The 26,925-nt window shown below is 56.1% G+C and overlaps 1 protein-coding gene across 2 annotated transcripts; it reads left to right on the forward strand.

Annotated features, from left to right (window-relative positions):
• Positions 1-2,324: 2,324 nt before the first annotated feature.
• Positions 2,325-26,862, forward strand: Plxnb1 (plexin B1). 2 transcript variants are annotated; one of them, XM_057766629.1, is made up of 38 exons: positions 2,325-2,508; positions 6,117-6,169; positions 6,893-8,005; positions 8,632-8,814; positions 9,190-9,318; positions 9,444-9,544; positions 10,172-10,304; positions 10,558-10,714; positions 10,992-11,100; positions 11,179-11,287; positions 11,676-12,335; positions 12,516-12,638; positions 12,828-12,950; positions 13,291-13,384; positions 13,471-13,643; positions 13,766-13,917; positions 15,067-15,172; positions 15,354-15,490; positions 15,737-15,913; positions 16,119-16,254; positions 16,418-16,660; positions 17,208-17,384; positions 17,461-17,609; positions 18,276-18,376; positions 18,460-18,677; positions 18,786-18,964; positions 19,094-19,160; positions 19,308-19,454; positions 20,091-20,259; positions 20,511-20,614; positions 20,689-20,773; positions 20,984-21,156; positions 21,286-21,446; positions 21,532-21,679; positions 22,747-22,811; positions 22,936-23,011; positions 23,938-24,012; positions 24,916-26,862. In XM_057766629.1, exons 3-38 carry the CDS (start codon positions 6,899-6,901, stop codon positions 25,018-25,020), a joined length of 6,351 nt encoding a protein of 2,116 aa, XP_057622612.1. In that variant the 5' UTR covers positions 2,325-2,508; positions 6,117-6,169; positions 6,893-6,898; the 3' UTR covers positions 25,021-26,862. The 2 variants fall into 2 exon arrangements, with proteins under 2 accessions (XP_057622612.1, XP_057622613.1); XM_057766630.1 differs by lacking the exon at positions 2,325-2,508 and adding an exon at positions 5,068-5,145.
• Positions 26,863-26,925: the final 63 nt, after the last annotated feature.

Raw genomic sequence — 26,925 nt, forward strand, 5'->3', positions numbered from 1 at the left:
CACAGCTGTACACTTCAGGTGGGAGCTTGTTTGTGCCTGTGGAGCCAGAAGTGTTTCCCACCAGGAGGAGCCTCTACTCTTGGATGAACTGTGCTCATCCTTAAACAGCAAGCATGGCCCAAATGGCTCCTCGAGTTCAAGAACCTCTGAGAACCTAGTCTTTTGGTCATTTGGACACTTCATTCTTGGTATACAGTGGTTCCCAAGGGGTGAAACAACCCCAGCACCTAAGGGTGTTCATACTCCTGAAGGGCCAGGAAGTGTCCTATCTGTACGGATGAGGCCAGGCTCCCCTCTGGGATAAAGTTAGCTCCAAGGAGAATGCACTTGAGTAAGTGGGTTTGAGAGCGGACTCCCCACACACGGAAGGGGCTCTCCTATAAGTTGCAGAAGTGGATGGGAGCGAGGGAGTCAGGGCAGACCGTGCCAGCTGAGGTGGGGATAGATCTGGGAGAGTTGTGGAGCATAAGGCTAGAGGGTGGGGGAAAGGCCTTGGAGTCCTGGGCTGGTGGTCTGAATGTCAGGCCCGCGTGAGGGAACCCGTTGTCATGATGTGCTGACGACGTCCTAGGTGACTGAAATCAGGTGCTGAAGGTGGGGGTGGAGGAAAAAGAGGGGTGATTTGGGACCTCGGGAAGGCTGTTTTAGACAGCACGAAGATGTGTGAAAGGACCGTCTTGCAGCTTCAATAGCTGCCATGAACACCATGGCCAAAAGCAAGCTGGGGAGGAAAGGGTTATTCGGTTTATGTTCGTCATTTACGAAGTCTGAACAGGAACCCAAACAGGGCAGGATCCTGGAGGGGTGCAGAAGCCACGGAGGGGTGCTGCTTAGGGGCTTGATCCTCAGGGCTTATTCAGCAAGCTTTCTGATAGAATGCAGTACCACCTGCCGGGGTGGCTCCACCCACAAGGGGCTGGGGCCTCCCCCATCAATCACTAATTAAGAAAATGCCCTACAGCGGTATTTATGGAGGGATTTTTCTCAGTTGAGGTTCCCTCCTTTCAGATAACTCAAGCTTGGTCAAGTTGACATAAAACAAGCCAGCACAGCCCCCACCCCACCCCTGAGACGGGGCGGAAGGGTGTGGTGGAAGAGGAGCCTGGCATCAGCTCTGAGTGCCATGACCTACGTGGAAGGCTTCCTTGCTGAAGAGCCCTCTAACCTTAGAGGCTTCTATATATGACAAATTTTGCCTTTCTGGATGTTGTGCCGATGCCCTTGAGCTAAAGTCCTCCAAAAGCCCTCAGGATGGGTCAGGTCCTGGCTCCACAGATTGCCGTAGGCAAGCCTGGGTGTGAAAGGCCCTGCATAAGACACAGTGCACTGCGCCTCGGGAGAGAACTTCTGCCCAGGAAGACCCAGGTGTTTTCCAAGGAGGGAATCCAGACTTGCTTAAAGCTTCTGAGTTCTGGATAGCTCGAGGTACGGGCGTTGGAGGAAAGGAAGGAACTGAGACCCCACTTAGGAAGGCAGCGTGTTTTGCTTTCACATCCCTGCCAATAGGTGGTATCACCCCCACTTGTGGGTGAGCAAATAGGTTGGGGGAGAGGTGTCAAGTTACATGGCTTAGTGATGGCGCAAACTTGGGTCCAAAGCCCGGGCTCTCCTCAAACAGCCAGGGGTGGGGGCCGGAAGGAGAGGTTGGGTGTTGCGGAGTCCTGGGAGAAGGAAAGGTGGGCAGGGCCAGGTGAGAAGAGGAGAAAGCTGGCGCCTAGGAGTTCAGGTGAAGAAAGTTGGGAGAAGATGACTACAAGGGCCAGGAACTAGAAGGGAAAGAGGGCGCTCGGGGCGCAGGGCGAGGCGCGTAGGGGGTAGTGAAGATGGTGGTTTGGAAACAGACCGGGCTGGTGAGGGGTACGAGTCCCATCGAACTCTGGCAGAGCAAGTGCTGTATCACTACAACCAGGAGTAAGGCAAGCAACCTTGGCCGCGGCCTCTAGCGTTTGGTGAGTGGGGCGAGCGGCTTGTCCCGAGCCGCGCGCAGGTGAGGCTCCCGCTGGGCGGGGCGGACCGCCCACGCTCCGGGCTAGGCTCCTCACCCTACACGTCCGCGTAGCCATGGCTACCGCCGGGTTGCAACAACCCCCACTTAATAAGAGGGGCTGATCACCCCCCCCACACCCCGGCCCTTCACAAACTCCGATCCCGCGGGACCGGAATTAAGGGTCCCGGGGGGCTGGGGCTGCGCACCCCGCTCTTCGGGCTGCTTCCGGCCTGACCCGGGCGGCACGCGGGGGGAGGGCGGCCCGACGGGAGGGGGGGTGGAAGGAGCGGAGCCCGGGCCGGCCGACGCGGCTTTGTCTCCTTTGTTCCCAGCGGTGGCAGCGCCGCGGCGGGAGGGGCGGGCAGCGGGCGCAGTTTTCCGCCCCTCGGTCTCCGGGTAACAGCTGCGGCTCCGCCAGACCCACCTCCGGGGGGAGGGAAGGTCGCCGCGCGCAGATCCCGAGCGAGCCCGGAGCTGCCCGCGGACGCCTCGCCGCGCGCATCCCGCAGGCAGGTCGGGCGGTGAGTTGCGGGGCTTGGGCTGGGAAGGCGGGGCCGGGCCGAAAGCCGCGCGCACCCAGGTGCAACGACCCGAGGCCTCGGTCCCGCTGGGCACGGGCAGCCCGAGTGGAGTGGTGGGCGGCTTCGGTCCAGAGAGTTGGGACCACACTCGTGCGCGCGAAGGCAAACTCTGGCGGCACCGCCTGTAACGCGATTGGGAGATAGAGGAGGTGGAGCTGCTCCTCCGCGCCCCCTCCTCGCTGCCGCCACCGCCGCTGTCGGGACCGGCCGGCCCCTTCCCCGCCCTCCCAGGGCCACTGGTGGGGTCTTTGTCCCGTGGCGCGGTGGAGGGCGGAGGGCTGAGGATGAGCCGAAGCGGGCAAGTGGAGGCTTCCCCAGAGGGTAGCAGACCCTTCAGGCTGAGGCCGACAAAGGAGGGGGACCACGAGCCTTCTAATTCTGGGACTCAGTCTTGGTACCGACATACCCAGCGGGTGCTTGATGAGTCCTTTAATTTATCGCGGTTGTTTGGTCAACGATGGCATCCCTCTACCCCACTCAACATCCAGAAAGCAGGTGTGCAATGCACACCATTTCACAGTCAATGAGTAACGCTCTCCTTTAAGTGGATACTGGGACGGGGGCTCAGGAAGAGAAGGCCGGTTTCCCACTCCAACTCCCAGGTACAAGACATGTACAGGTGCAGATGGGATGAATTTGGAAGCCCTCTTAGAGCAGCTGCAGGAGTGGGGGTCAGGTGGCGCCTGCCCTTTGCAGAAGTCAGGCAAGCAGTCTTGGGCCCCGCTGAAGGTTTCAGGGAGTGTGGGCTCTGAAGAGGCCTGTGGGACAGGCCTGGGCACAGGCAGAGTTAGACTTTGGCTATGAGCCTGGACAGAGTCTGAGATGTGGGGAGTTGGGAGGAGATACTGGCAGTGCAAGTTAGGGGCGTGAGGCTTGGCTCCAAATAAGCGTTTTCAGTCTGCTCTAGTCTGATCATTAATAAAACTGGGCCAATTCCTGTGTTTTGAGAGGCCAGGAGGCTTGAAAAGCAGTGTGTAAGCTCCGTGTTACCCCAACCCTTCTTTGGCCGTGAAATGGGGGCTCATTCACCATGTAGGGAACACCTGCTTTGCGCTGGGGTTGCCGGTTGCTGGGGTCTCCTAATTAAAGTGGGAACTCTGCGCCTTGTCCAGAGAGGCAGGCTGCAGCGGGAGAAAATGGCCTTGCGGCCCACTGGGCCCCACCACATTTACTGATCCAAGTGGTCTACCTCCTCTCCCACCAATGGGAGTCTGAGGCTCAGAGCCCGAGGAAGTTGAAGCTGGTGACTAGGTGTGTCCATTTCATCTACCACACAGGGTCACCTCCTTAGCCTGGGAAGCCTAGGAAGGCTCTCCAGGGAGGTGTGATGGCTGGGCGTGGGAGGTAATGGGAGAGAGAGGGAGTGGGCATTCCAGGCCTAGGGAACAGCCCTTGTGATGGCGGGGAGAGAAGAACAAGCCTGCAGTTTAAGCAGGAACGAAGAGCATTTGTGGGGGTGGTTGTGGACGAGAGGGGCCTGACCTTCATCCCTCCAGACCCAGGGTACCCCAAAAGCTTGAGGAGTGTGTGCACTCCATTTTTGTTTAAGGAAAATCCGGTGAGCTATTCCTAGATGGGAGGGACTAGGGATCCCTCTGTGGCGAGTAGCTGAAGTGAAGTGAAATCTGTGGGCCGCATGCAGCAGAGAGATGTCACTACTCTTTGTCCTGCCCTTGCCCATGGTATATAGGCCCATTGACGTAGCTCCTTGGAGTGGGTCAACCTCTGGCCTGTGTGCTCTTCAGAGCCCTCGCGTTTCTCTCAGTGCCCCTCAATGCAGTTGTGATTTCAGTCTGGGGAGTGGTTTTGTTACCGCCCCTTAAAGGCTGAGAAGCTTTGGCATGCGGTAGGCTCTGAGCAAATATTTATGAGCTAATGGAACAGCAAATGCTGGTCTCTCTATGGGACCCTGTGCCCAAGGCACATCTGTGGGCCAAGGTGGTGGGAGGGTCGGGCAGTAGCAGTGCAGGAGGTGGCTTCTGCCTTTCCAGGGGAGGAAATGTGTTCTCTCTATCCCTTGGAAACAAGGTGGGGGGCTCTTTAGTAGCTTGGCCTTGCCACAGTCTTGGACTTCTGGCTGGGTTCAAGACTTTCCCTGCTGCCTTCTTCCCTCCCACCCCCTTGGGTGGCAAACAGAGGCAGCCTTGTTCCCGCTCCCATAGAGCTGCCCTGTTCTCTGCACACTAAAAATGGAAACCCCCAAGCTATTTTGGGAGCAGTGCCCAGCCAGACTGTGGCCATGGCCCCCTGCTCCCACTGGGCTGTGACCACAGCGTCCCTGCTTCCACCAGGCTGCTGGACCTTCCTCTTAGCCTTGTGCCCAGCCCTGCTTATGATAGGGCAACCTCAGGAGTGCCCTGCTGAGGCCTCTGATAGTATGGGCCAATCCAAGCGCAAGAAAGGGAACTTTGGGAACATTCTGCATAGACAGCCTGGCAGCTAGGTGGTGGGAGGGGCTGGGCAATGTGGCCTGGGTACAGGCTAGGAGGGAAAAGTGTTCCTCAGTGTAGAATGGTTTGCCCCATAACCTAACCACACTTTGTGTTCCTGCTTGAGGACCAGTGGATTTGGGGAAAGGTAGTGTTGCCATAGTTACTTAGGTCTAGGATTTAGGAGCCTTAGCTGGGGCCTGCAAAATTGGAAAGCAGGCACTCAGAGTCTGGGGAGTTGGTCCTAGGGTTGAACTTGGGCTGCAGGGCTAGGCATGATGACTCCCTCAGAATACCCAGCCTACCACTCCTACTGTACTCTGGGTTCTGACTCTACAGCCTGCAGGAGAGAAAAATTCCAGGAGATGGCCTGCCTTCCACAGCTTTCTAGGATTTAGTGCTGGAACCAGGGAAGTGTGCGTGAGTCTGTATGTGCGGGTATCTAATGTGGGTGATGTGTGTCTGTCTCTGGTGGGTGGGTATGAGGTGTGTCAATGCAGTGTCTGTAGAAGGCAGAGCTTTGTATGTGGTGTCTGAACATAGATACGTGTGCCCTGGGTGGCGTGTTTATGTTTGTGTGTATGTTGTATGTGTCTATATGTTTGTGTGTATATATCTTCTGTGTGCATAGGTCATACCTGCATGTGTCTGTATGTGCAAGTACTCCTGTGTTTGTGTGGAGATGCATGCATTCAGGGTAGGTGGTATGTGTACATCTTAGTATATGTGAGTGGTACCTGCTGGTGCGCTGGCACCCGATTGGGTTAGGGTGGCCCCTGGTTGGTGTGAGTGCCGTGACAGAACAGAGTTAAAGCAAAGGGTGGGATGGGAAGAATGCCGAGAAGAGACCACAGCGCTAGGGGCCTGAGTGGGCCCAAACGCCCATGGGGCTCCTTTCTAGGTGACCTTTCCCAGGCCCCTCGGGTGCCTGGCTCTGCTGCCCTCCCCCTCCCTGTGTGGGCTCTGAGGAGGCGTCCTCTGTGGAATGTGTTTGGTGGCTGAGGGCCAGGCTGGGCTGGGCTCCACCATCAGGCTGGGGAGTGCGGAGGGGAGCCTAGGGCTCCCGCATGCCTGCAGCCCAGCCCCCGGTTTTATACTCTGCTTTCCCCCACTGGCTAGGTGACTCCTGCTCAGGTCATGCTGTTATCGCCTGATCCATCCAGCCCTGCCAGGTGAGCCAGACTTGACCCTAATGGGGAATAGTGTGCTTGTCACAGGGCTCCCCAAGGTGGGGCCCTGTCCTTCAGCCCTCACCCATCTATCATAGCCTATTGATTATCACCCTTTTGGATTTTTAATCTGCAAGGCTCTGCGTCCAAATTCTTTTCTTCTTCATCTGTTTATTTTGTTGTTGTATTGAGACAAGGTGTGGCTGTCCTAGAACTCGCTATGTAGACCAGGCTGGTCTCAGAGTGACAGAGATCCACTTGCCTCTGCCTCCTGAGTGTGTCATCACACGCATCCTGCATCGAGTTCTTGCATTGTTAGGACATGCTGGTGGTCCATACGACCTCGTCACCCCTCCTCCTGCCTAGGAACCTAGTGTCCACACACAGGGGGCCCTGCCCATCCTCAGAGACATCTTCTCCCGAGTCCGAGAGCAGGGTCTAGAAGGAGCAAGGAGACCAAGTGGGGAGCTAGGATGGAGTATGGGTAGGTGCAGGTCCCCTGAGAGCATAGTGTCTACAGAGAAGGGGTAGTGTTGAGATTCCCAAGGGCAGTGGTAAGTGTGTAGTCCTGGGATCACCCCGGACATGGATGGGTCACCTAGTGGATATGGGGAATGTCTGCGTAGCCAGGTTAGGAGGAACATCTTGGCAATGCCTGTCCCTCATCAGTGACTTCTGAGTAACCTCCTGGCCATGTGAGCCTCACCCAGCCTTTCTCTCTACCAGGTGACCATGCCTGTCCTTGGCCCAGTTCTTCTGCAGATGCTCTGGGCCGGGTGTGTCTTCACCCTACAATCCCCTCTACCAGCTGCTTTTACTGCCAATGGCACACATCTACAACACTTGGCAAGGGACCCCACCTCAGGTACCCTTTACGTAGGGGCCACCAACTTCCTGTTCCAGTTGAGCCCAGGGTTGCAGCTGGAAGCCGTGGTGTCCACAGGCCCTGTGAATGACAGCCGAGATTGTCTGCCACCTGTGATACCTGACGAATGTCCCCAAGCCCAGCCTACTAACAACCCAAACCAGCTGCTCCTGGTCAGCCCAGAGGCTCTGGTGGTGTGTGGGAGTGTTCACCAGGGCATCTGTGAACTAAGGAGCCTAGGACAGATCGGGCAACTGCTGCTAAGGCCAGAGCGGCCTGGGGACACCCAGTATGTGGCTGCAAATGACCCTGCAGTTAGCACAGTGGGACTAGTTGCCCGGGGATTGGGGGGGGAGCCGCTTCTGTTTGTGGGGCGGGGATACACCAGCAGGGGTGTGGGCGGTGGCATTCCTCCCATTACAACCCGGGCCCTGCGACCACCGGACCCCCAAGCTGCCTTCTCTTATGAAGAGACAGCCAAGCTGGCAGTGGGCCGCCTCTCTGAGTACAGCCACCACTTTGTGAGTGCCTTTGTACGTGGGGCCAGTGCCTACTTCCTGTTCCTGCGGCGAGACCTGAAGGCCCCTTCTAGAGCTTTCCGTGCCTATGTGTCCCGCGTGTGCCTTCAGGACCAGCATTACTACTCTTATGTGGAACTACCCCTGGCCTGCCAGGGTGGGCGCTATGGTTTGATCCAGGCCGCAGCTGTTGCCACATCCAAGGAGGTGGCCCGTGGGGATGTGCTCTTTGCCGCCTTCTCCTCCGTGGCTCCTCCCACTGTGGACTGGCCCCTGTCGGCATCTACTGGGGCGTCTGGAACCTCTGTGCTCTGTGCCTTCCCCCTGGATGAGGTAGACCAGCTTGCTAACTATACTCGAGATGCCTGTTACACCCGGGAAGGCCGCGCTGAGAATGGGACCAAGGTGGCTGATATTGCATATGATGTCCTTTCTGACTGTGCGCAGCTGCCAGTGGTGAGTCCAGGTGTTTGCCACCACGCACCTGCCCAGGAAGGCTGAGGGGAGCAGGGAGTGAGTGGGTGGAGTGGCTCTTGTCCAGGTGCTAGGTCTCCTTTTAGGTTGAGTAAGAAGACTGCATTATTGCAGTGGCTGAGTCAGAGTGCTAAAGAAGGGACTGCAGAAGTTGGCTAAGAGAGTGTTTGGGCTCAAGGGTAAGGAGAGAGTGTTGGGATGAGCCATCTCGTTTTAGGTTCTGGAGCCGTAGGACAGGTCAAGACTCGTGTGTCTGTAGCCTAGGAAGGACAGATGGAGAAATACTACTCACTGAGTCAGTGAGGTGCAGAGAGCCCAGGCCAGTATGCTGGGAGCTGAGGAGCTAGGCTCTGAGAGCTTTAGGGCATGGCTCAGGAGATGGTACTGAGTGTAGCACCTGGAGGCAGTAGCTCCCAGGAAAGAGATGGCAGAAGTCGGGGGCCACAGCTGGACTGGGAGTGAGAAGGAACCGCTGGAAACTGCACCGAGGTAAAGCTTCAGATATAAGAGCGATGCCCAGGTGGAACTGCTGGGGAGGCTCGGGCCTAGGAGAAGGTGTCCTCAGGTTATCCAGGTGGGGTGTTAGTGATGCTTTTTGTTGCCTGCAGGATACCCCGGATGCTTTTCCCTGTGGCTCAGACCACACACCCAGCCCCATGGTCAGCTGTGTCCCTTTGGAAGCCACCCCGATTCTGGAGCTGCCAGGGGTTCAACTAACAGCTGTGGCGGTCACCATAGAGGATGGACACACCATCGCTTTCCTGGGTGACAGTCAAGGACAGTTGCATAGGGTACATCCTTAGGAAGTATTAAGACTGAACTGTGTGCCTTCTGATATACTACATGCCTCCCTTCCCTGTCCCAGCTCGGCTTATACCGCTCCTCCCAGGGTTAGGTGGTATTTACCCATGATTCTTCCCACATACGTACACCCTACCCAAGGCTGGTTGTAATAACCTCTCTTGCCTAGAACATAGACCAAGCTGTTCTCAAACTCCTAGAAATCTGCCTGTCTCTGCCTCCAGAGTGCTGGGTTTTAAGACTGCCCCACCACACCCGCCCAAAGAGAAAACCCTTATTCATAAATTGTTTTTGTTCTAAGTGGAGGAAGGTCTTGAGTCTGTGACTTTGGGCTTGGTGCCAGACCTTGTGGCCTTTCATCGTAGGTCTACTTAGGCCCTGGAGGAAGTGTTGCCCCATACTCTACCCAGAGCATCCAGCCGGGATCTGCCGTGAGCAGAGACCTTACCTTTGATGGTACCTTCGAGCATCTGTATGTAGCGACCCAGACTACTGTAAGTTCTGGACACAGGCTAACGCATGACTGCTGGGAGGGGTCTCTGGGCAGGTACAGGGACCCGTATGTGGGTGAGACACTGGTTTTTGGATTGCCAGCTTCAGGTCCTCTTTGCTGTCACAGCTTGTGAAGGTTCCTGTGGCCCCTTGTGCTCAGCGTCTGGACTGTGACTCTTGCCTTGCCCACAGGGACCCTTATTGTGGATGGTGTGTCCTCCTGGGCAGGTTAGTGCACCACCTGCTGACCTGGGCTTGTGCCTCTGGAACTGCGCCATCAACTCCGAACCTCTGACTTGTGGATAGCCCTGCCCTGCCCTTTAGCCCCGCCCCTGCCCTTTAGTTCCCTGCTCAGGGCTCGGGTTCCCTGCCACAGCAGACTCAAGAGCTGGGTATCAACCCCATGTGAGGGCTGTGACCAGGGCCTCAGGCCTAAAGATGCATTGGCTTTGTGACTTCTTGGTGGCTACTTGAGGGTCACAATTACATGAAGCATGATTAATAAAAACTTAGAGACAGAAATTGGGGTTCAACCTGAAGGTCAGAAAAGCAAAACAGCCATCCACTGGCTCTTACCTCAACCTCTGAATGAAAATGGTGATCCCGCCTCCAGGAAACCTCAGGATGAGACTGAGCCTGAGAGCTGTCTCCTCCCGTTATATAATCCTCTCTAGTTCTGGTCTGGGATTAAGGTCATGAACCACTATCCCCCTGGTTTCTGTGGCAACTAGTGTGGCTACTGGGATTAAAGGTCATTGCTGCCTAGTCTGTAAGGCTGGCCATTGTGGCTGTTTTACTTTTCTAATCCTCAGATAAGCTTTATTTACACCACTATGGTTACATGTTGGTTCTTAGATGCAGCCGCCGGTCGGAGTGCACAAGGGGCCAGGGCCCTGAGCAGTGGGTGTGGAGCTTCCAATCGGAGCTGGGCTGTCTTCAGGTGGTGGCTGTGAGCCCCGCCAATATCAGTCGTGAGGAGAAGAGGGAGGTAAATGACTGGAGTAGGCCGGGCCCCAGTGGGAAGAACTCTGGGATGGATGGGAGACCTTGGATTTTTGTCATTGCATGAAGTACCACATGGCTTGCCCAGGCACTTCTCTTGGTCCTTGGATTTCTCTGTTACAGTCAAGGTCAGAGTGTTTGTGAGGCCTCAAGGGCTATGGGGTGCTAGTGCCAGCCTGTACTTGGTGCCCCGGTCTACCACCCAGTGGGTCCAGATAGGCCCTTGACTTTCTTGGTAGGTTTTCCTGTCGGTGCCAGGCCTGCCGTCTCTTTGGCCAGGGGAATCGTACTTCTGCTACTTTGGAGACCATCAAAGCCCTGCTCTACTGACTGGTTCTGGTGTGATGTGCCCCTCCCCAGACCCTAGCGAGGCTCCGATGCTGCAGAGAGGAGCCGGTGGGTGAGAGAAGGGGCCAGCCCCGGACCTGGGAGCCGCACCCGGCTTTCATTTTGCTTTAACGGGTTTTGTTGGGATGTGAGCTGAATCCAGACATAGCCCTGGTCATGCTCTGAGTCCCCTCACTGGATTCTGTACCCCACAGTGTCCATGCCATGTCCTATGGACTTTGTTCTCTGACCCTAGTTCCTGTCTCCATTTGGGGTATTAGCCTCATTCTGTATGGATCCCATCCCTCCCCACTCCTCATTTCCGCATTTCTCCCCCGTGTTGCAGACCATGTCTCCGTGAATGTGGAGCTCAGGTTTGGTGCCGTGGTGATCGCCAACACTTCCGTCTCGTTCTATGACTGTATGGCAGTTACTGAGTTTTTCCCGTCTGCGCCGTGAGTTCCTTACCTTGTCTGTCCCCAGCGCTGGGCTCCCGTATTTCGAACTCCATTCCATGCCTACGCTATGTGCAGGTGCCGGGCCTGTGTGAGCAGCCGCTGGGGGTGCAACTGGTGTGTGTGGCAGCACCTGTGCACACACAAGGCCTCGTGTGACACTGGGCCTATGGTGGCAAGCCAGCAGGTGAGTGGGACTCCCGAATGAGGCATGTTGGGGGTAGGGAGAGGTTCTCTGATGGCCTGGGGTCTGTGTGCCTGCCGGCCTCCTGGGACGTTCTGTCCTGAGCACCTGCTCTGTGTGACAGACACCTGGAGAGTGGCTGCTTGTCCATCCCATCTGTTTTGGGAGAGGACATTTAAGCTGAGAGGCAAGAGGTGTGACCTTGGCTCCCCACCTCAGCACAGACCCCCTGGAGCCTGCCCTCTGTGTTTCTGCTTTAGAGAATTAATGGGATGTTTTTGTTTCTCTTTTCCTTGGTCTTCTTCCCTCTTAACATCCCCTTGCCTGCCTGCCTGCTCCTGCACCTGCCTGCTGAGTGGCCCTTCCTGTCTTTCTTGGCCTTCCCTCTCAGAGCCCACTTCTGTCCCTAGTTCCTCCTGCAAGGGATGTACTCACCCCTTTCCCACCCACAGTCACCCCTACTCCCAACACCTTCCCAGCAGAGCCTAGGGCTCCCTCCATAGCTCCAGATGTCCTACCTGAGGCCAGGCCTTCCCAGCTCAGCCTCTGGGGCCCATGGGTGGGTCCTGGCCCCATACTTTCCCCCACGTCCACAGAGACACCTGTGCATGAGAAGCCCCTCCTTCCCGACCTCCCTACCACACCTGAAACCATTGTCCCTGCCCCTACTGACTTGGGACCAGTGACCACACCTGAGGACCTCTCGGCCTCCTACCCGTTCCCCTCAGATGCAGCCACAGTGTCCCCTGCAGAGCCTGGCCCTGAGGCCCTGCCTTCCTCCGTGGCTCTGGACCAGCCCCCTGGCACTGCTCCAGCCACCACTTTCCCAGGGGCCACTGGCTCCATGAAGCCTGTTCTGGATTGGCTCATGAAAGAAGGCGGCGAGCTGCCCGAGGCGGATGAGTGGACGGGTGGTGACACGCCCGCCTTCTCCACTTCCACACTCCTCTCAGGTGATGGAGACTCAGCAGAGCGCGAGGGCTCTCCTGCCCCCCTCATCCTCCTGTCCAGCCTCGACTACCAGTACGACACCCCCGGGCTCTGGGAGCTGGTGAGGTCCAGCCCAGGAAGGAGGCCTCGGGAGGGGATGGGAAGATGCAGCCGGTGGTTCACCCTATGATTCTGCTTTGGGAGGGTGGGGACAGAGGACTGCCCTCTGGAGTCAAGCGAGGTGGAGGACTGAGGTGGGCGGGGTGGGAGCCACAGACTGCCTCACTCTCGGTGCCCGCAGGGAGAGATGAGTCAGAGGGTGAGCTCCTGCCCCTGTGTGGAGAATGTTCAAGGCTCCTTGCTAATACCGGTCTACGTGGAGCGAGAAGTCCAGCTTCGCGGCAGGAACCTGTGGCTCTTCCAGGTGTGCTTGCTGTCTGGCTGACCTCTTTCCCCTCAGACTGCTTGGCTACTGACCAGCCTTGCCCAGGAGGAGAGCATCGCCAGGCCCAGCTCTCTTTCCTATCTTGGGCTGTACCAGAGCAGGGCCTGCTCTGTGGCATGCAGGGTCTAGCTTCTAAAGCGGCCTGAACAACGTGTTCTCTGCCCCCAGGATGGCCTGCGGAACAGCGAGTGTGTGATGGAGCTGGAGGGCCTCGAGGTGGTGGTTGAGGCCCAGGTCGAGTGTGAGCCACCTCCAGGTGCCTGGTGTCACATCAAGTGCCAGCAGCACCAGGTGCGGACCTCAGGAGCCTGGGTGGGCATAGACTGACTGTCAACCTCAGCTGGCTACATTGTGCTTGTCACAGCCCAAGCTTTGACACTGCAAAACAGATGGCTACCCCAACTGTGCCATGTGCCTCCTGGGGTCCCCATTTCCCAGCCTGACCTCTAAGTTGATGTCTCAGGTGTTCTATCTTCTAATTCCATTGCTGATCCTGTCCTTGCACTCTGGGACCCCACAATTCCAATTCTGACCTCCAACACTGCTCCGATAACTGGTCATTTTGGTCCTTTCCTAAGCCACACCCTCTGCAGGCCTGGCCCAAACCATAACTTCACTCCCGTTTCTCCAGTTCAGCTATAAGGCTCTGCAGCCGGAGCTCCAGGTGGGGCTGTTCCTGCGCTGGGCAGGAGGCCTGCGTGTGGACAGTGCTGATGGGCTGTACGGTAAGCTGCCCGGGGACCACAGGGCCGGCAGGGTGGTATCAACTCCGGTAGGCCTCGCCATCACACATCACTCCTGCTGTCTCTAGTGGTACTGTACGACTGCTCTGTGGGACATGGGGACTGCAGCCGCTGCCAAACTGCCATGCCCCAGTATGGCTGTGTGTGGTGTGAGGGGGAGCATCCACGTTGTGTGGCCCGGGAAGCCTGTCATGAAGCTGAGACTGTGGCCACTCAGTGCCCTGCGCCTCTCATTCACTCCGTATGTTGGAATGCTGGCGTGTCTCCTCCCTTACTGCTGCCCCTGGAGGGAGGTTTGTCACGTGGAGGAAGCTGGGATTGCCTCAGAGAGCAGAGGCTGACAGTGTCCTTGTCCTGGAATAGGTGGAGCCGCTGACTGGACCTATAGACGGAGGCACCCGTGTCACCATCAGGGGCTCCAACCTGGGCCAGCAGGTCCAGGATGTGCTGGACATGGTCAGAGTGGCTGGAGTGCCCTGTGCTGTTGATGCTGGGGAGTACGAGGTCTCCAGCAGGTGAGTCGATTGGGCCCAGCAGGGGCGGGGGGAGCGCTGTGCCTAGACGGCTTCCTGTCCAAGGCCCCCTTTCTCCCGTCTTTGATTTTGGTGTCGGTGTCTTAGCGCTGGGCTGCCACGGAGGCCTGGAACTCTGGCTTCCTGTGCGTACCTGGTTCAGGTCTCTAGCCTGAGCTGCTTGGGGACTCTAGTCTGTCGGGCAGAGTCGCTGCCTGGAGCTTGCTAATGGCTCTGCTGAGATGTACTTCTTGCTTTCTTAGTGGCCTTGGATATCCTGTAGCAGGTTCCTCAGCAGCCTTCTCCCCAGCCCTTCTTCTCTAAGACCTACCCTGGCAAGGCTCTTGGGAGGGACTCCTGTGGAACACCTCCAGGGTGCCACAGGCGAATATGGAACGTTGTCCAGGAGATGCCCATGAGCAGCAGTTCCCAAACCTGGCAGGATATTAGGGTGACCTCTTCACTGCACCCTCAGAAGAGCTGTTGCAGAGCCCCACAGTTTAGACTATTAATAATTCTAGAAGCATCAGGCTCGGGAGATTATGAAGTGTAAGATATATTCTGGCTGGAGCCCCCTGGCTAGTTCATACCACTTGCTCTGTTTTGCTAGTGTTTGTGGTGACCATAACAATGTTAGCCACTGTAGGCCTAACATTCTGGAAGTTAATGTGCCTCAGGCTTCTGTTTTCTGGCCAAGAACCAGCGTTCTTCGACTGTTCACATCTGCCCCCAGTCCCTACTAGAGGCTTTCAGGTACCTTTTGTTCAAGGTCAGGTTAGACTTCCATCACTTTGCAAGTGGTTGCTGACCATGCGGTGATGGTGGGGCGCTTGGGGTGGCTGATGAGCCCCCTTACTCGCTCAGCAGCCCCACCACAATCAGCTCTCTGAGCTCCTTTGTCACATCAGAGAGGCTCTTCCTTGTTGGGGTTTGTACCTTCACGATTAAAGCAGGAATATGACTTCTCTGATGCCAATGCTTGCTAGTATGCTGTAGGGCATCCCCTCCAAAGCTAGAGGGGATGCTGACCCATCTTATGGGGGATGGGCACAGCACACCACGTGGGCAGTAGCAGGAAGAGGATCTGCCGGGTCACTCTGAGGGACATCTGTGCAGCGTGCTATGCCCTTGCCTGTCTTGTGCCTTCTTCAGTCTTGTGTGCATCACCGGGCCCAGCAGGGAGGAAGTGACTGGCGCTGTGGCCGTGGAGGTGACTGGAAGAGGACACAGTGTCTCAGAGTTCAACTTTGCCTACCAGGTGCCTGACTGCTCAGCCAACCCCCAGCTGCCAGCGGGCCTGGAGCTCCCTCTGTGGGTGTCCTAGCCCGTTTGGTTTTGCCTTCATAGAGCACCCCTCCCTGAGGCTGCCTTGTTTGTCTGAGGTGCCCTGGCCTCTATTTTGGCCTGACTTTGTCTATCTTTCCCCCCACCCAACACAGGATCCAAAAGTACACTCCATCTTCCCAGGCCATGGCCCGAGAGCTGGGGGCACCCGCCTCACTCTTCATGGTTCTAAGCTCCTGACTGGGCGGCTAGAGGACATCCGTGTTGTGATTGGTGACCAGCCTTGCCACTTGTAAGGGTTGTTTTCCTGTTCTACAAAATCCATGGTGCCCATGGAGCAGATGGGGTGGTAGGGAAAGCCAGCGTGGAATGGGTCAAGTCTGCCTGACAAGAAAGTTCTGGCCAGCTGCGCCAAAGCTGGGGCTGTGGGAGAAGTATGTCAGGGCTACTTGGAATCTGCGGTTGGCAAGGAAGCAAAGTGAGCCAAGATTTGAGCAGGTCGCCGACTCCTGGATCTGGCCTGTCTACCCCTCCCCAGGCTCCTGGAGCAGCAGTCTGAGCAGCTGTACTGTGAGACCAGCCCATACCCCGTGTCTGCTGCGCTGCCAGTGGCTGTGTGGTTTGGGACCACTGAGCGGACGCTGCAACACGGCCAATTCAAGTACACATGGGACCCGAACGTCACCTCTGTGGGCCCCACCAAGAGTTTCTTCAGGTGTGGGGCCAAAAGCATGTGTGGAAAGTCTTTGCCGTTCTCCTCATGGTGGGGGAGGTGGGGTTCTGGGAATGGGGGCTGTGAACCCCTTACTGTTGACAGAATGGGTCATGAATTTGGGTTTGGGAGTGAGCTGGCTAGGACCGGGCTACGCTTTAAGTCCTGGTTTGTGTAAGTCATGAATGGCTCCTCGGCTGTGTTTCAGCGGAGGACGTGAGCTATGGGTCCGTGGCCAGAATCTGGATGTGGTGCAGACGCCAAGAATCCGAGTAACTGTGGTGCCAAGAACGCTACAGCCTGGCCAGGGGCTTGGACAGAGGCATCACGGGGTCCCTGAGAAAGTATGTTCTTCTAGAGCCCTCAGCACATGGCATGCCCACAAGCCTCTCCCCTCACCTGTGGGCAGTCGTGGGGAAGCTAGTCCCAGAGGAGATGCTTCCCATCTCTGTGCAGCCGTACCTCTTGGGAGGTGCATCAGCTGACCTGCTCTCATCTCCCCTACAGTTTGAGGAGCCGTGTCTCGTGAACTCCTCCCGTCTTATCATGTGCCGCACACCCGCTCTCCCAGGCCCGCCAGAGGACCCCTGGGTCCAGGTGGAGTTTATCCTGGACAACGTGGTCTTCGACTTTGCCACACTGAGCCCCACCCCCTTCTCCTATGAGGCTGACCCCACTTTACGTTCTCTCAACCCCGAGGACACCAGCGTACCCTTCCGGCACAAGCCAGGGAGCGTGTTCTCTGTGGAGGTAAGGTGCCCTCTTGGGCTCGCTTATAGGAGAATGGTGTTGTGTGCTGGAGAGGTCCTGAAGGGGGGTGGTACAGGACAGGTGCCAGACTAGGTTGTGGCAGAGACTCGTTTGGTGGCCTGGGTCCCTATACTCCATGAAGGTATCTGGTGTATTCAGTCGTTGGGTGCATTAGGTAACTGGCTGGTCATCATTTGACAACTGGGCTTACATGGATGATACTAGATGCTTGTTATGACACACATGGTATGTACGTAGTGTGTGGGCACTTGGGCAGGTCAGAGTCAGATAATCTATCATCATCCCCTAGCCGAGGGTAACTCAACGGTTCACTGCCCAGGGTGTGGGGAATCATTGTAGTTTCAGCTTAGGAGGTAGGAAGCACAGGCGATTAAGATGGCAGTCCAGAGGCCATCTCTCACCATGGGCTCTGCCTACAGGGAAGCCGTGCTGAGTCATGGTCTCCTGGCTGTCCCTGTCCTGTTCGGGAAGATGGGGTCTGGGTGGCAAGTGTTCTGAGTAACAGATCAATGACCCACTGTTCCAGGGGGAGAATCTGGACCTCGCCATGTCTAAGGAGGAGGTGGTGGCCATGATAGGAGACGGCCCCTGTGTGGTGAAGACACTGACCCGGCACCACCTGTACTGTGAGCCCCCTGTGGAGCAGCCCCTGCCACAGCAGCACGCCTCCCAGGAGACACCAGATGCTTTGCCTGAGTTCACGGTCAGTGGGCAGGACCTGGGCACAGCTGGGCATCGTGGTGTCTGGGGTGCTGGCTCACAAGTAGCTTCCCACACAGGTACAGATGGGGAACCTGCGCTTCTCCCTGGGTCGTGTGCAGTATGATGGCGAGAGCCCTGTGGCTTTTCCAGTGGCAGCCCAAGTGGGTTTGGGAGTGGGCACGTCTCTCCTGGCTCTGGGTGTCATCATCATTGTTCTCGTCTACAGGTGGGCGTCGCCCGTTCTGACGGGCAGGGAAATGGGCAGAGATTGTTCTGGTTTTTCAAGAAAGGGTAGCTCTGTGTTGCCCTGGAACTTGCTTTGTAGACCAGCCTGGCCTTGAACTCATAAAGATCCATTCTGCCTTCAGAATGCTGGGATTAAAGGCATGCGCCACCACTGCCCAGGTTTTATTTTTATCTTACGGGCATTGGTGTCTGTGTGAAGGTGTCAGATCCCCTGGAACGATGAGTTACAGTTGTAAGCTGCCATGTGGGTCCTGAACCCAGGTCCTCTAGAGTCAGTACTCTTAACCATCTCTCCAACGTCCCTCTGCAGATATTTTACATGAACGATCAGACCTCTGGGAATGGTTGCAACAGCCTGGTGGTCTCCCAGAATACTCTGTTTTGCCCTTGGGCATAAGAATAGCCATGAGCAATAAATAAACTATTGATTATAGCAGAGTTCTAACAAACTGGGTTCATAAAATCAGCTTGTGGGCCTATATGGCCTAGTCAGAGTTTGCTGGGGACAGGAGCAGGACGAATGGGCTTTGATGGGGCAGATGAATTGTTTTGGGTCAGGTTGGCCTGGAGTAGAGATAAACAGGCCTGAGCCAAGTCAAGCCCAGCAAGGGCTGGCCTTTCTTTCCCTTCTGCCCTTGCTGAGTAGGAGAAAGAGCAAGCAGGCCCTGAGGGACTATAAGAAAGTGCAGATCCAGCTGGAGAATCTGGAGAGCAGTGTGCGGGACCGCTGTAAGAAGGAGTTTACAGGTGAGACTCTGGGAGTAGCCACAGGGCTCTGCCCCAAGCTGCTCTGGTCACAAGGGATCCATTGACATTCTTCTGCTCCACAGACCTCATGACTGAGATGACTGATCTCACCAGTGACCTCCTTGGCAGCGGCATCCCCTTCCTTGACTACAAGGTGTATGCGGAGAGGGTCTTCTTCCCTGGGCACCGGGAGTCACCCTTGCACAGGGACCTCGGCGTGCCCGACAGCAGGCGCCCCACTGTGGAACAGGGCCTGGGGCAGCTCTCCAACCTGCTTAACAGCAAGCTCTTCCTCACCAAGGTGCTCGCCCTGCCTGGCTTCCCCATCCCTCCTGGCTCCTAACTGGATGGGTCTAGTCTCTTCCGCCTGTTTCTGAATGCACCCCTTGTTCTCTCTTCCTGACCTCAGTTCATCCACACGCTGGAGAGCCAGCGTACCTTCTCCGCTCGGGACCGTGCCTATGTGGCATCTCTGCTCACTGTCGCACTTCACGGGAAGCTCGAATATTTCACTGACATCCTCCGTACTCTGCTTAGTGACCTGGTGGCCCAATATGTGGCCAAGAACCCCAAGCTGATGCTGCGCAGGTATGTGGCTGTCAGGGTGTAGAACAGCCGGAGCACGGGAGTAGAGCCAGGGTCTTGGGTTTGGTGGTCTGCAGAACAGAGCCCTGTAGCCCCCTGCTGACCCTGGCCTTCCCTTTGCTGTCGTCTCAGGACAGAGACTGTGGTGGAGAAGCTGCTCACCAACTGGATGTCCATCTGCCTCTACACCTTTGTGCGGGTGAGAGCAGGAGGGTCGGGCCCTTTAGGACACCGAGTCCCCAGCAGTCCATGTAGCGCCTACTACTGCCAGAGACAGGACCTTACCCAACATGCCCCGTGTACTTTCGCCTCCTGCCAGAGGCCCTGACTGCCCACACTTTCACAGGACTCCGTGGGCGAGCCTCTGTACATGCTCTTCCGAGGGATTAAGCATCAAGTGGACAAGGGTCCCGTGGACAGTGTGACTGGCAAAGCCAAGTACACCCTGAATGACAACCGCCTGCTCAGAGAGGATGTGGAGTATCGTCCTCTGGTGAGGGTGTGCTCTGGGCAGGTGTACATGTGTCTGGTCTACACTACCAGTTTCCACTGGCTTCTGGCGTCTGTAGCTGGGTGTAGATCCCATCTGACCTCTGCTGGAGAGGCTGTTGATTCATTTATTGTAGTAGGAACGCATGACCTCACATGTGCTAGCATTGTTCTTCCAGCGCTGAGCCACAACCCTAGCGTGGAAGGATTGAAGTGGGAGTCTCAGAGGGTCCCTGACTTAGGAGGGAAGCACAGATCCATGTTGAGTCGGAGTAGCTTTCTTGCCGTCTCACTGGGGATGCAGTCTTGTCCCCTAAGTCTGTAGCCACTTGACAGGCAGGCCTGCCTGGAGCTTCCCTGTCACACACAAGGGTTCCTTTGGAGGTCCCGACTAGTCTGTGCGGAACGGCTAACACATCAGGTTGCAGGGGGAGACTGTTGAGACATGGAGGGTTATGTGAGCATTTGCATCCAGCAGGGAGGCAGATGGGGGAGGAGTCAAGGACTGCATGTTGCTGGGCTGGCCTCAGAGCCTGCAGTCTTTTCATGGGTTGTCCCTGTCCCTGCCCTTGACCTATGTGTCTTGGTGGTCATCCTGCCTGTGGAACCAGTCCTGAAGTCACTCACACTTCTTGTGTAGACTCTAAATGCTCTTCTGGCTGTGGGGCCTGAGGCAGGAGAGGCCCAAGGTACACCTGTGAAAGTCCTGGACTGTGACACCATCTCTCAGGCCAAGGAGAAGATGCTTGACCAGCTGTATAAGGGACTGCCTCTTGCCCAGCGGCCAGACTCTCGCACCTTGGATGTTGGTGAGGGCGGGAGCAAGGTGGCGTGAGGACCCTGAGATAGCCCAAGATTGGTGCCGTGGGGGCAGGTGGGATTTTGGAAGTTATTACAAAAGCTGGGTCTGGAACATTACCAGATGACCTTTCACCTGGAGAGGGTGCTGCTCTAGCTCTTTGGAGAGGATGGAGGGGCCTTGTCTCCTAGGACGGGATGAGCTGCATGGCAGAAAGAGGATGCGGGAAGCCCTGAGCCAGGTCCTCTCTTGTCTTTGCAGAATGGCGGTCTGGAGTGGCCGGGCACCTCGTCCTTTCTGATGAGGATGTCACTTCTGAGATCCAGGGTCTGTGGAGGCGTCTGAATACCCTGCAACATTACAAGGTGGGAGGGGTGGGAGCTGGAGGCGGGAGAGGGTGGGCGCAGACTGACGGGAGGGTCACCAGCTGTGCTCACAGGTCCCAGACGGAGCAACGGTGGCCCTTGTCCCCTGCCTTACAAAGCATGTTCTCAGGGAAAACCAGGATTATGTCCCTGGAGAACGTGAGTACGCACCTCCTCCCTTTGTGGGCACTAGTTTTGTCCAGTCCTGGGTAGCAGGGAAAGCCCTTCAGACTGAGGGAGGGCCTGTGTCTCTTTTTCTCAGAGGAGCCCCAGCCAGTGCTCCTACTCCTGGGGGAGTTGGCTGGACTTGGCTTCCCAAGAGGTGGCAGCACCATGTGGGGGGCATCCAACTCTTACATGTTGGCACAGGGACCCCAATGCTAGAGGATGTAGATGAGGGGGGCATCCGGCCCTGGCACCTGGTAAAGCCAAGTGAGGAGCCAGAGCCTCCCAGGCCACGAAGGGGCAGCCTTCGGAGTGGGGAGCGTGAGCGAGCCAAGGCCATTCCTGAGATCTACCTGACACGCCTGCTGTCCATGAAGGTAGGGCTGGGCTATTTAGGAAGAACGGCTACCCAGAGGACGTGGGGGTGGGTGGTGTGGAGCCTGTACAAGGGAGTGGCTGCTGGTCTCCTTCCTACCTGGGCTCTGAGCTTCCTTGTCTTCCCGCAGGGTACACTGCAGAAGTTTGTGGATGACCTGTTCCAGGTGATCCTCAGCACCAGCCGCCCTGTGCCGCTGGCTGTCAAGTACTTCTTTGACTTGCTGGATGAACAGGCTCAGCAGCACGGCATCTCTGACCAGGATACCATCCACATCTGGAAGACCAACAGGTGTGGGAGGAGCAGGGCTCAGGACAGATGTGAGGGCCTCCTGGCCCCCCAGCATAGTTACCGGCCCCCTTCTCTCGACTTGCAGCCTGCCGTTGAGGTTCTGGATCAACATCATCAAAAACCCACAGTTCGTGTTTGACGTGCAGACGTCCGATAACATGGACGCCGTGCTCCTCGTCATTGCACAGACCTTCATGGATGCCTGCACCCTGGCCGACCACAAACTGGGCAGGGTGAGCAGTCTGAGACATGAGGGAGGATGGGGCTACTCAGGTGGGTGTGGACAGTGTCGGACACACAGAGCTTCAGGCTCCTGACATAGTTGGAAAGGTGATGATGGTTGGGGGCAGCCATTAACCTAAGGCATTCTCACACCAGGCCTCATCCCAAAGTCTCTTCAGAAGGCAGCCATAGTCAATCTCAGGGGTTAAGAGGAGGGGAGGGGGTGACCATAGTCTCGGGATAAGAGGTGGGGAGGGAGTGTGGCACCTGTGTCAGCTCAGACTTGAGATGGCAGTAGGTGTAGCCTCATATAGTTGGGGTGGATGTTGTAACAGACTGACAGTCATGTGTAGCAGTACCAATTGATCAGGGCTCACCATCAGGGCAAGCGGTAGCCACAGTAAGCAGTGTGATTCAGTAACAACTGTCAGTTACCTGTAGGTGGCCTAGCCTGTGGTCCGGCAGAGGCCAGCTCAAGCCAGCAAAGGTACAGGTGTGGATTAGCGGTGTGGGATACTGAAGGGTGAGGCAAGACTCCCAGGCCCCAGACTATGGTGAGCTCAGGTTTGGGGGTGAGCCTGAGGAGTTGCAGGGGGTCACCAGTGGTCTCTGGTAGAGCGATGGATTCCCTAGCCCTAGAGCAGTCCCCCCAGATGCCTGGCAGATTTGGTTTCTTGGGGGGTTGGAGGTCTTTTCCTTTCACACCGCTGACGAGAGGTAGGACAATGTCCTAGGAGTCACAGCTCAGAGTCTCTGACATGGGGTCCCCGGGCCAGGGCTGTGGGGTAATGGCGCCTGCTGCCAAGTCTGATGACCTGGTTCAATCCCTGGGACCCATATGGTGTAAAAAGAGAACCAGCTCCTGCAAGTTGTCCTCTGACCTCCACACGTGCATACAAAAAAAAAAAAATGTGAAAACAAACAAGGAAGTAGGCTAGGGTGACCAATAATCCTAGTTTCGTGGTTGCTGGGAGGGTCCTGGCACGTGGGTTGTTTAGTTATAAAACTGGTGCTGGTCGGACCCTGGGTGCTGATCATGCTGTTGAACTTTGACCCTTCCTTCTCTGCTGCTGTCTAGGATTCTCCCATCAACAAGCTTCTGTATGCCCGAGATATTCCCCGCTACAAACAGATGGTGGAAAGGTACCAGGGAGGGAGTGGGTCTGGGGAGGCGTGGGGATGTGTGTGCAGCTGAGGCCCTTGGTGAGCCCTGGTGGCACCAAAGAAATGGTTTATTTAGCAGCTGTTGTCCCTGGCTTTCTGGCAGATACTATACAGACATCAGACAGACCGTCCCAGCCAGTGACCAAGAGATGAACTCGGTCCTAGCCGAGCTGTCCCGGGTAAGGCCTCCCTTCATACGTCTCAACTATAGAAAAGCCCTTGTCACCTCTATACCTCTGTGATCTGTCTGGAAGAGGACACACCCTCTTCCATATGTAACCATATGGACACCCTATAACCATATGGACAGTGTGTTCCAGTGTTACTGCAAAAGGCCAGGCCTCCTAGCATCTCAGAGTGAGCAGGGGTCTCGTTTTGATAGCTGTCACCTAATCTGATCTAAGCAGGTGCTTGTATAGTTGTAGCCCTTGCTAGGGTCTGTAGAGTAGGTGGGGTTCAGCTCTGGGCCTTTTGAGTCAGCTGCCCACACTATCCACTGTTCTGCTACCATGTGGCACCCGTAGCACCCACATGAGAACATTAGGAGCTATGAACAGTGTTCCTTAAGTGGTTACAAGGACACCCACACTACCAATGACAGCTGTGCCAAGCCCTTCATGGGGGTGTGCTTCTGCCCTGCATCCCCTAAGATCTCCATGAGTTACTTGGGCTGAATCAGCATTACTGTCCAGATAAAGAGGCTGAGGATCTGATGTCCCCATGGAAGACTTTGGACTGGTCTCAGGACACGTTTGAGTAAGATCAGAGCAAAATGACACGGAGTTCCCAGCCAGTCCCATGACCCTGAAGTCCTCCCTGAATGGGAGGACTATCTAGCTTTAGCCTCGCCTGGGAGAGGCAGGTGGGTTCCAGCACAAACTCCAGCCCTGCCGAAACTAGTCCTGGGGTTTCTCCCTACCATGGAGGTCTTTGGCCTTGGCCTGAGCTCTAATCTTGGGTCCCTGCCCTATAGAGAGGCTTCCCACCACAGGACCCATTCTTTTTCAGGTCCCCTTCTCTGCTCTCATCCTTCTCTGGCGTCCTGGGTCTCTTTCCCCCAACTTCCTTCTCATTTCTCTCCCCTTTTATTTGCCCTCTTCCCCAGAACTACTCTGGTGACCTTGGGGCGCGCGTGGCTCTGCACGAACTCTACAAGTATATCAACAAATACTATGACCAGGTGAGCACACCCTGGGCCCCGACTGCAAGGCAGACTTTGGTCTCTGTGTGCTCCTTGGGAAACTGAGGGGGGCTCCATAGACTGGTTCAGTGATGTTGGCTCCTCGCTCCCTGTCCCCACAACTCCCCATCCTGGTCCTGCAGTACGGCTTCCAGGCATGGTAGTAGTGGTTGGGGCTACCTAGAGAATTTGCCGGGGTCTGAAGATTGTGGGGTGTGCTGGAAGACCACTTAGTTGCCATCCCTTGAAGATTCCAGGGTTGGCTTTGTCCCAGATATTACCACTTCTGTGGGTACAGATTGGGCTGGGCTTCTGGAACCAAAGAATGAATGAATGAGGTACAGCAAAGTCATGGAGGGGTTTTTCTGGGTCCTCTCTTGAGCAGGCCTGTTGTTCTGAGTACCTGTTAGTTATCCTATGAGTTCCCAGGAGAATCACATACCATATCCTCCTGGTCTTGGCATATAGACTCATGAAATGCCATTAGCTGGCAGGCAGGGCAGTGGGGATAGCTGCAGCAGACCTGCGGGAAGGCCAGTGCGTGTGTAAGGCTGGATCCTACACGAAATGAGCTGGGCAGGGAAAGGACGTTAAGTAATGAGTAAAAAAAATATGTCAGTCTCCAACTGCCTGGTCTTTAGCATCTCCGAGTGGTGACGCTGGACTCTATTCTCAACACCGGAGGCTGGAAGTTTGTGTAAGGCCTCACCGAGTAAAATAAAACCCTAGAAAAGCAAGCCATGGTGACTTTGTTCTGTTTTCACCCTGACAGTAAGTGAGGTGATTTACTGGATTTCTCTGTACTTACCCCTGACTGCTGTATAGCCTTTGGGCCGAGGTCCACCTGTAGTAATCGTGGGGTTCAGAGACGTCCCCCCTGAGTCTGTTGCTTCTGTCTTCCAGATCATCACTGCCCTGGAGGAGGACGGCACTGCCCAGAAGATGCAGCTGGCCTACCGGCTCCAGCAGATCGCTGCTGCTGTGGAAAACAAGGTCACGGATCTATAGGGGACCAGGGAGTCCTGGCCTGCTGTACCTTAGCACCTCCTGGGCAGCCCTGGAATCTCAAAGGGGAGCCACCTTCGTAGATGCCTGTAGTGACTGACAAGCAGAGTTTAATGAAAGGTGGTTCCCAGTCTCCTGCTGGCTTCAGCCCCATTGGGCCCACCTTGTAGGCCTGGACCTAGTGGCTCAGTGGGTAGTGCCAGGCCTACCCCAAGCCCGTTGACTCTGTGACATCCTTCCTGGGTGACGCCAGCCTGCAGGGAGCTGGGGACTTAGGGTTTCCAGAGAATGTCTGGTAGGGCCTCCGGGCCCCTGGGGACACTGTAGTGTTCTGCACTGGCCTATGTCCCATGAGGAATCACAGCAGAAGGAAGAGAGCCCTCCCATTTCCTGTCCTCTTCATCCATCCTCCTTGGCCTCAGTTTAGCTTCCTCTGTCTTTGTTCCCTGTTGCCAATTGCAAGGCCTGAGAGGAAAAAGGGAAAGAAAAAATGCCTTTCCAGGCTGCTGCTGCCTCAACAGCCATGGTGCCTCAGGCCCACCCTCTCTTCTGGGAGGCTGGTGGGGAGGGAGAGCAGTGGCCCACCCGTGGTGCAGCTCGTCGTGAAAGGATAACACATGGTGTGGAGTCTGACCGGGGACTCACCCACCCTTCTGCTAACTGGCAGCTGTTGGGGACATGGACACAGTCACATTCTGAAGGGTCTCCCGACCCCTATGAAAGGCCTTACACTGTCAGGTGGCAGGCTCTGCTTCCTGGAAAGGAGAACTTGAAGCATGATAGGACTCAGGGAGAGCAGGGGCCTGATGGGGGGAGCAGGTTCTCCATCGTCAAGGGTTGCACCATGTCTGCAGGGTGTGCTCTTGTCTCCACTCAAGATTCTGAAAGGAACTGAGAAAGTGTGGCATCTTTAAAGGTGACTGCAGGCACCATGGGTATCAAGAGTCCTTGTCTATGGCCCTGTTTCTGGACCCATCCGATTTCCAGATTACGGGCCATGTTGAGGTACCTTAAGGCAGGGGCTCAAAGCCAACCACCTGCCTGTGTGGTGGCCCACTTGCATGGCATTTTCCTGTTTGAAGTTGCCGGTGAGCTTCAAGACCAATGTACTGAGGTGTCTGTAGCTGCCTGGATCAGCAGAGCTGGAGGTGAAAAATGCCCTAGGCCTCACTAGGTGAGGGCTTTAGTGTCCTCAGAGAGCTCCCCCTTGACCAGCCACCTTTGGGGTCTTACCTGAAGGTTTGAAGAGATGGGCTGATACATTTCCAAGAAGAGGCCTTCTTTGTCATCTCCAAAGTCCTTGTCCTGAAGAGAGCAGGATGAAGAGAGCAGGAGCCATATTGGTTTTCATTCCAGCGGTAACCACAGCTGCTATTTCTGTCAGCTCTAACATCCCGTCTTGGCCATGCCAGTCCGATGTGGGAGCCACAGCCACAGATGGGGTCAGCAGTCGGGTCCTCATTTGGGAGCTGCGAACCTCAGTACTAATAATAGATGTCTTAGTCCAGATTCTATCCTCACACAGAGTCTCTGCCTCTCCCAGGGCCGACCATGGGGTTGACGGGGGAATGAGGTCTTGGCTAGACTTCAGACAGGCACAGGGAGTGAGGCAGCTTGAATCAACATGGGGGAGAGCTGCACTTCTGTTCCAGGCTTGCTTCTGCGGTCTTTGGGAGTCCTTTGGGAGGCGGGGGTTCCTGGGGAGGAAGGCCGAGTACTGGCATGCTTGGGCGTGCACTCATGGGAAGGGCGAGTCCTGAAGATGCTCTGAATCACTCATGTCTCAGCCTCACAGAACACTGTGATAAAAGATGTCGTGAAAATAAAACCTTACCACATACGATAGGAAGCTAAGTCTTGACTCAAACACCGTGGCCAAGAATGGCCGTGCCAGTGCCAACAGGACTT

This window comes from Chionomys nivalis, chromosome 4, assembly GCF_950005125.1.
Source record: "Chionomys nivalis chromosome 4, mChiNiv1.1, whole genome shotgun sequence".
In the NCBI taxonomy this organism is placed as follows: domain Eukaryota; kingdom Metazoa; phylum Chordata; class Mammalia; order Rodentia; family Cricetidae; genus Chionomys; species Chionomys nivalis.

What these genes read in the sequence shown, in the direction of transcription:
- Plxnb1 (XM_057766629.1), top strand. Translation starts at nt 6,899, where the DNA reads ATGCCTGTCCTTGGCCCAGTTCTTCTGCAGATGCTCTGGGCCGGGTGT. An exon ending in CCCCCGGGCTCTGGGAGCTG is followed by an intron (nt 12,336 to 12,515) that starts GTGAGGTCCAGC and finishes CGGTGCCCGCAG; the next exon opens with GGAGAGATGAGTCAGAGGGT. An exon ending in TACAAACAGATGGTGGAAAG is followed by an intron (nt 22,812 to 22,935) that starts GTACCAGGGAGG and finishes GCTTTCTGGCAG; the next exon opens with ATACTATACAGACATCAGAC.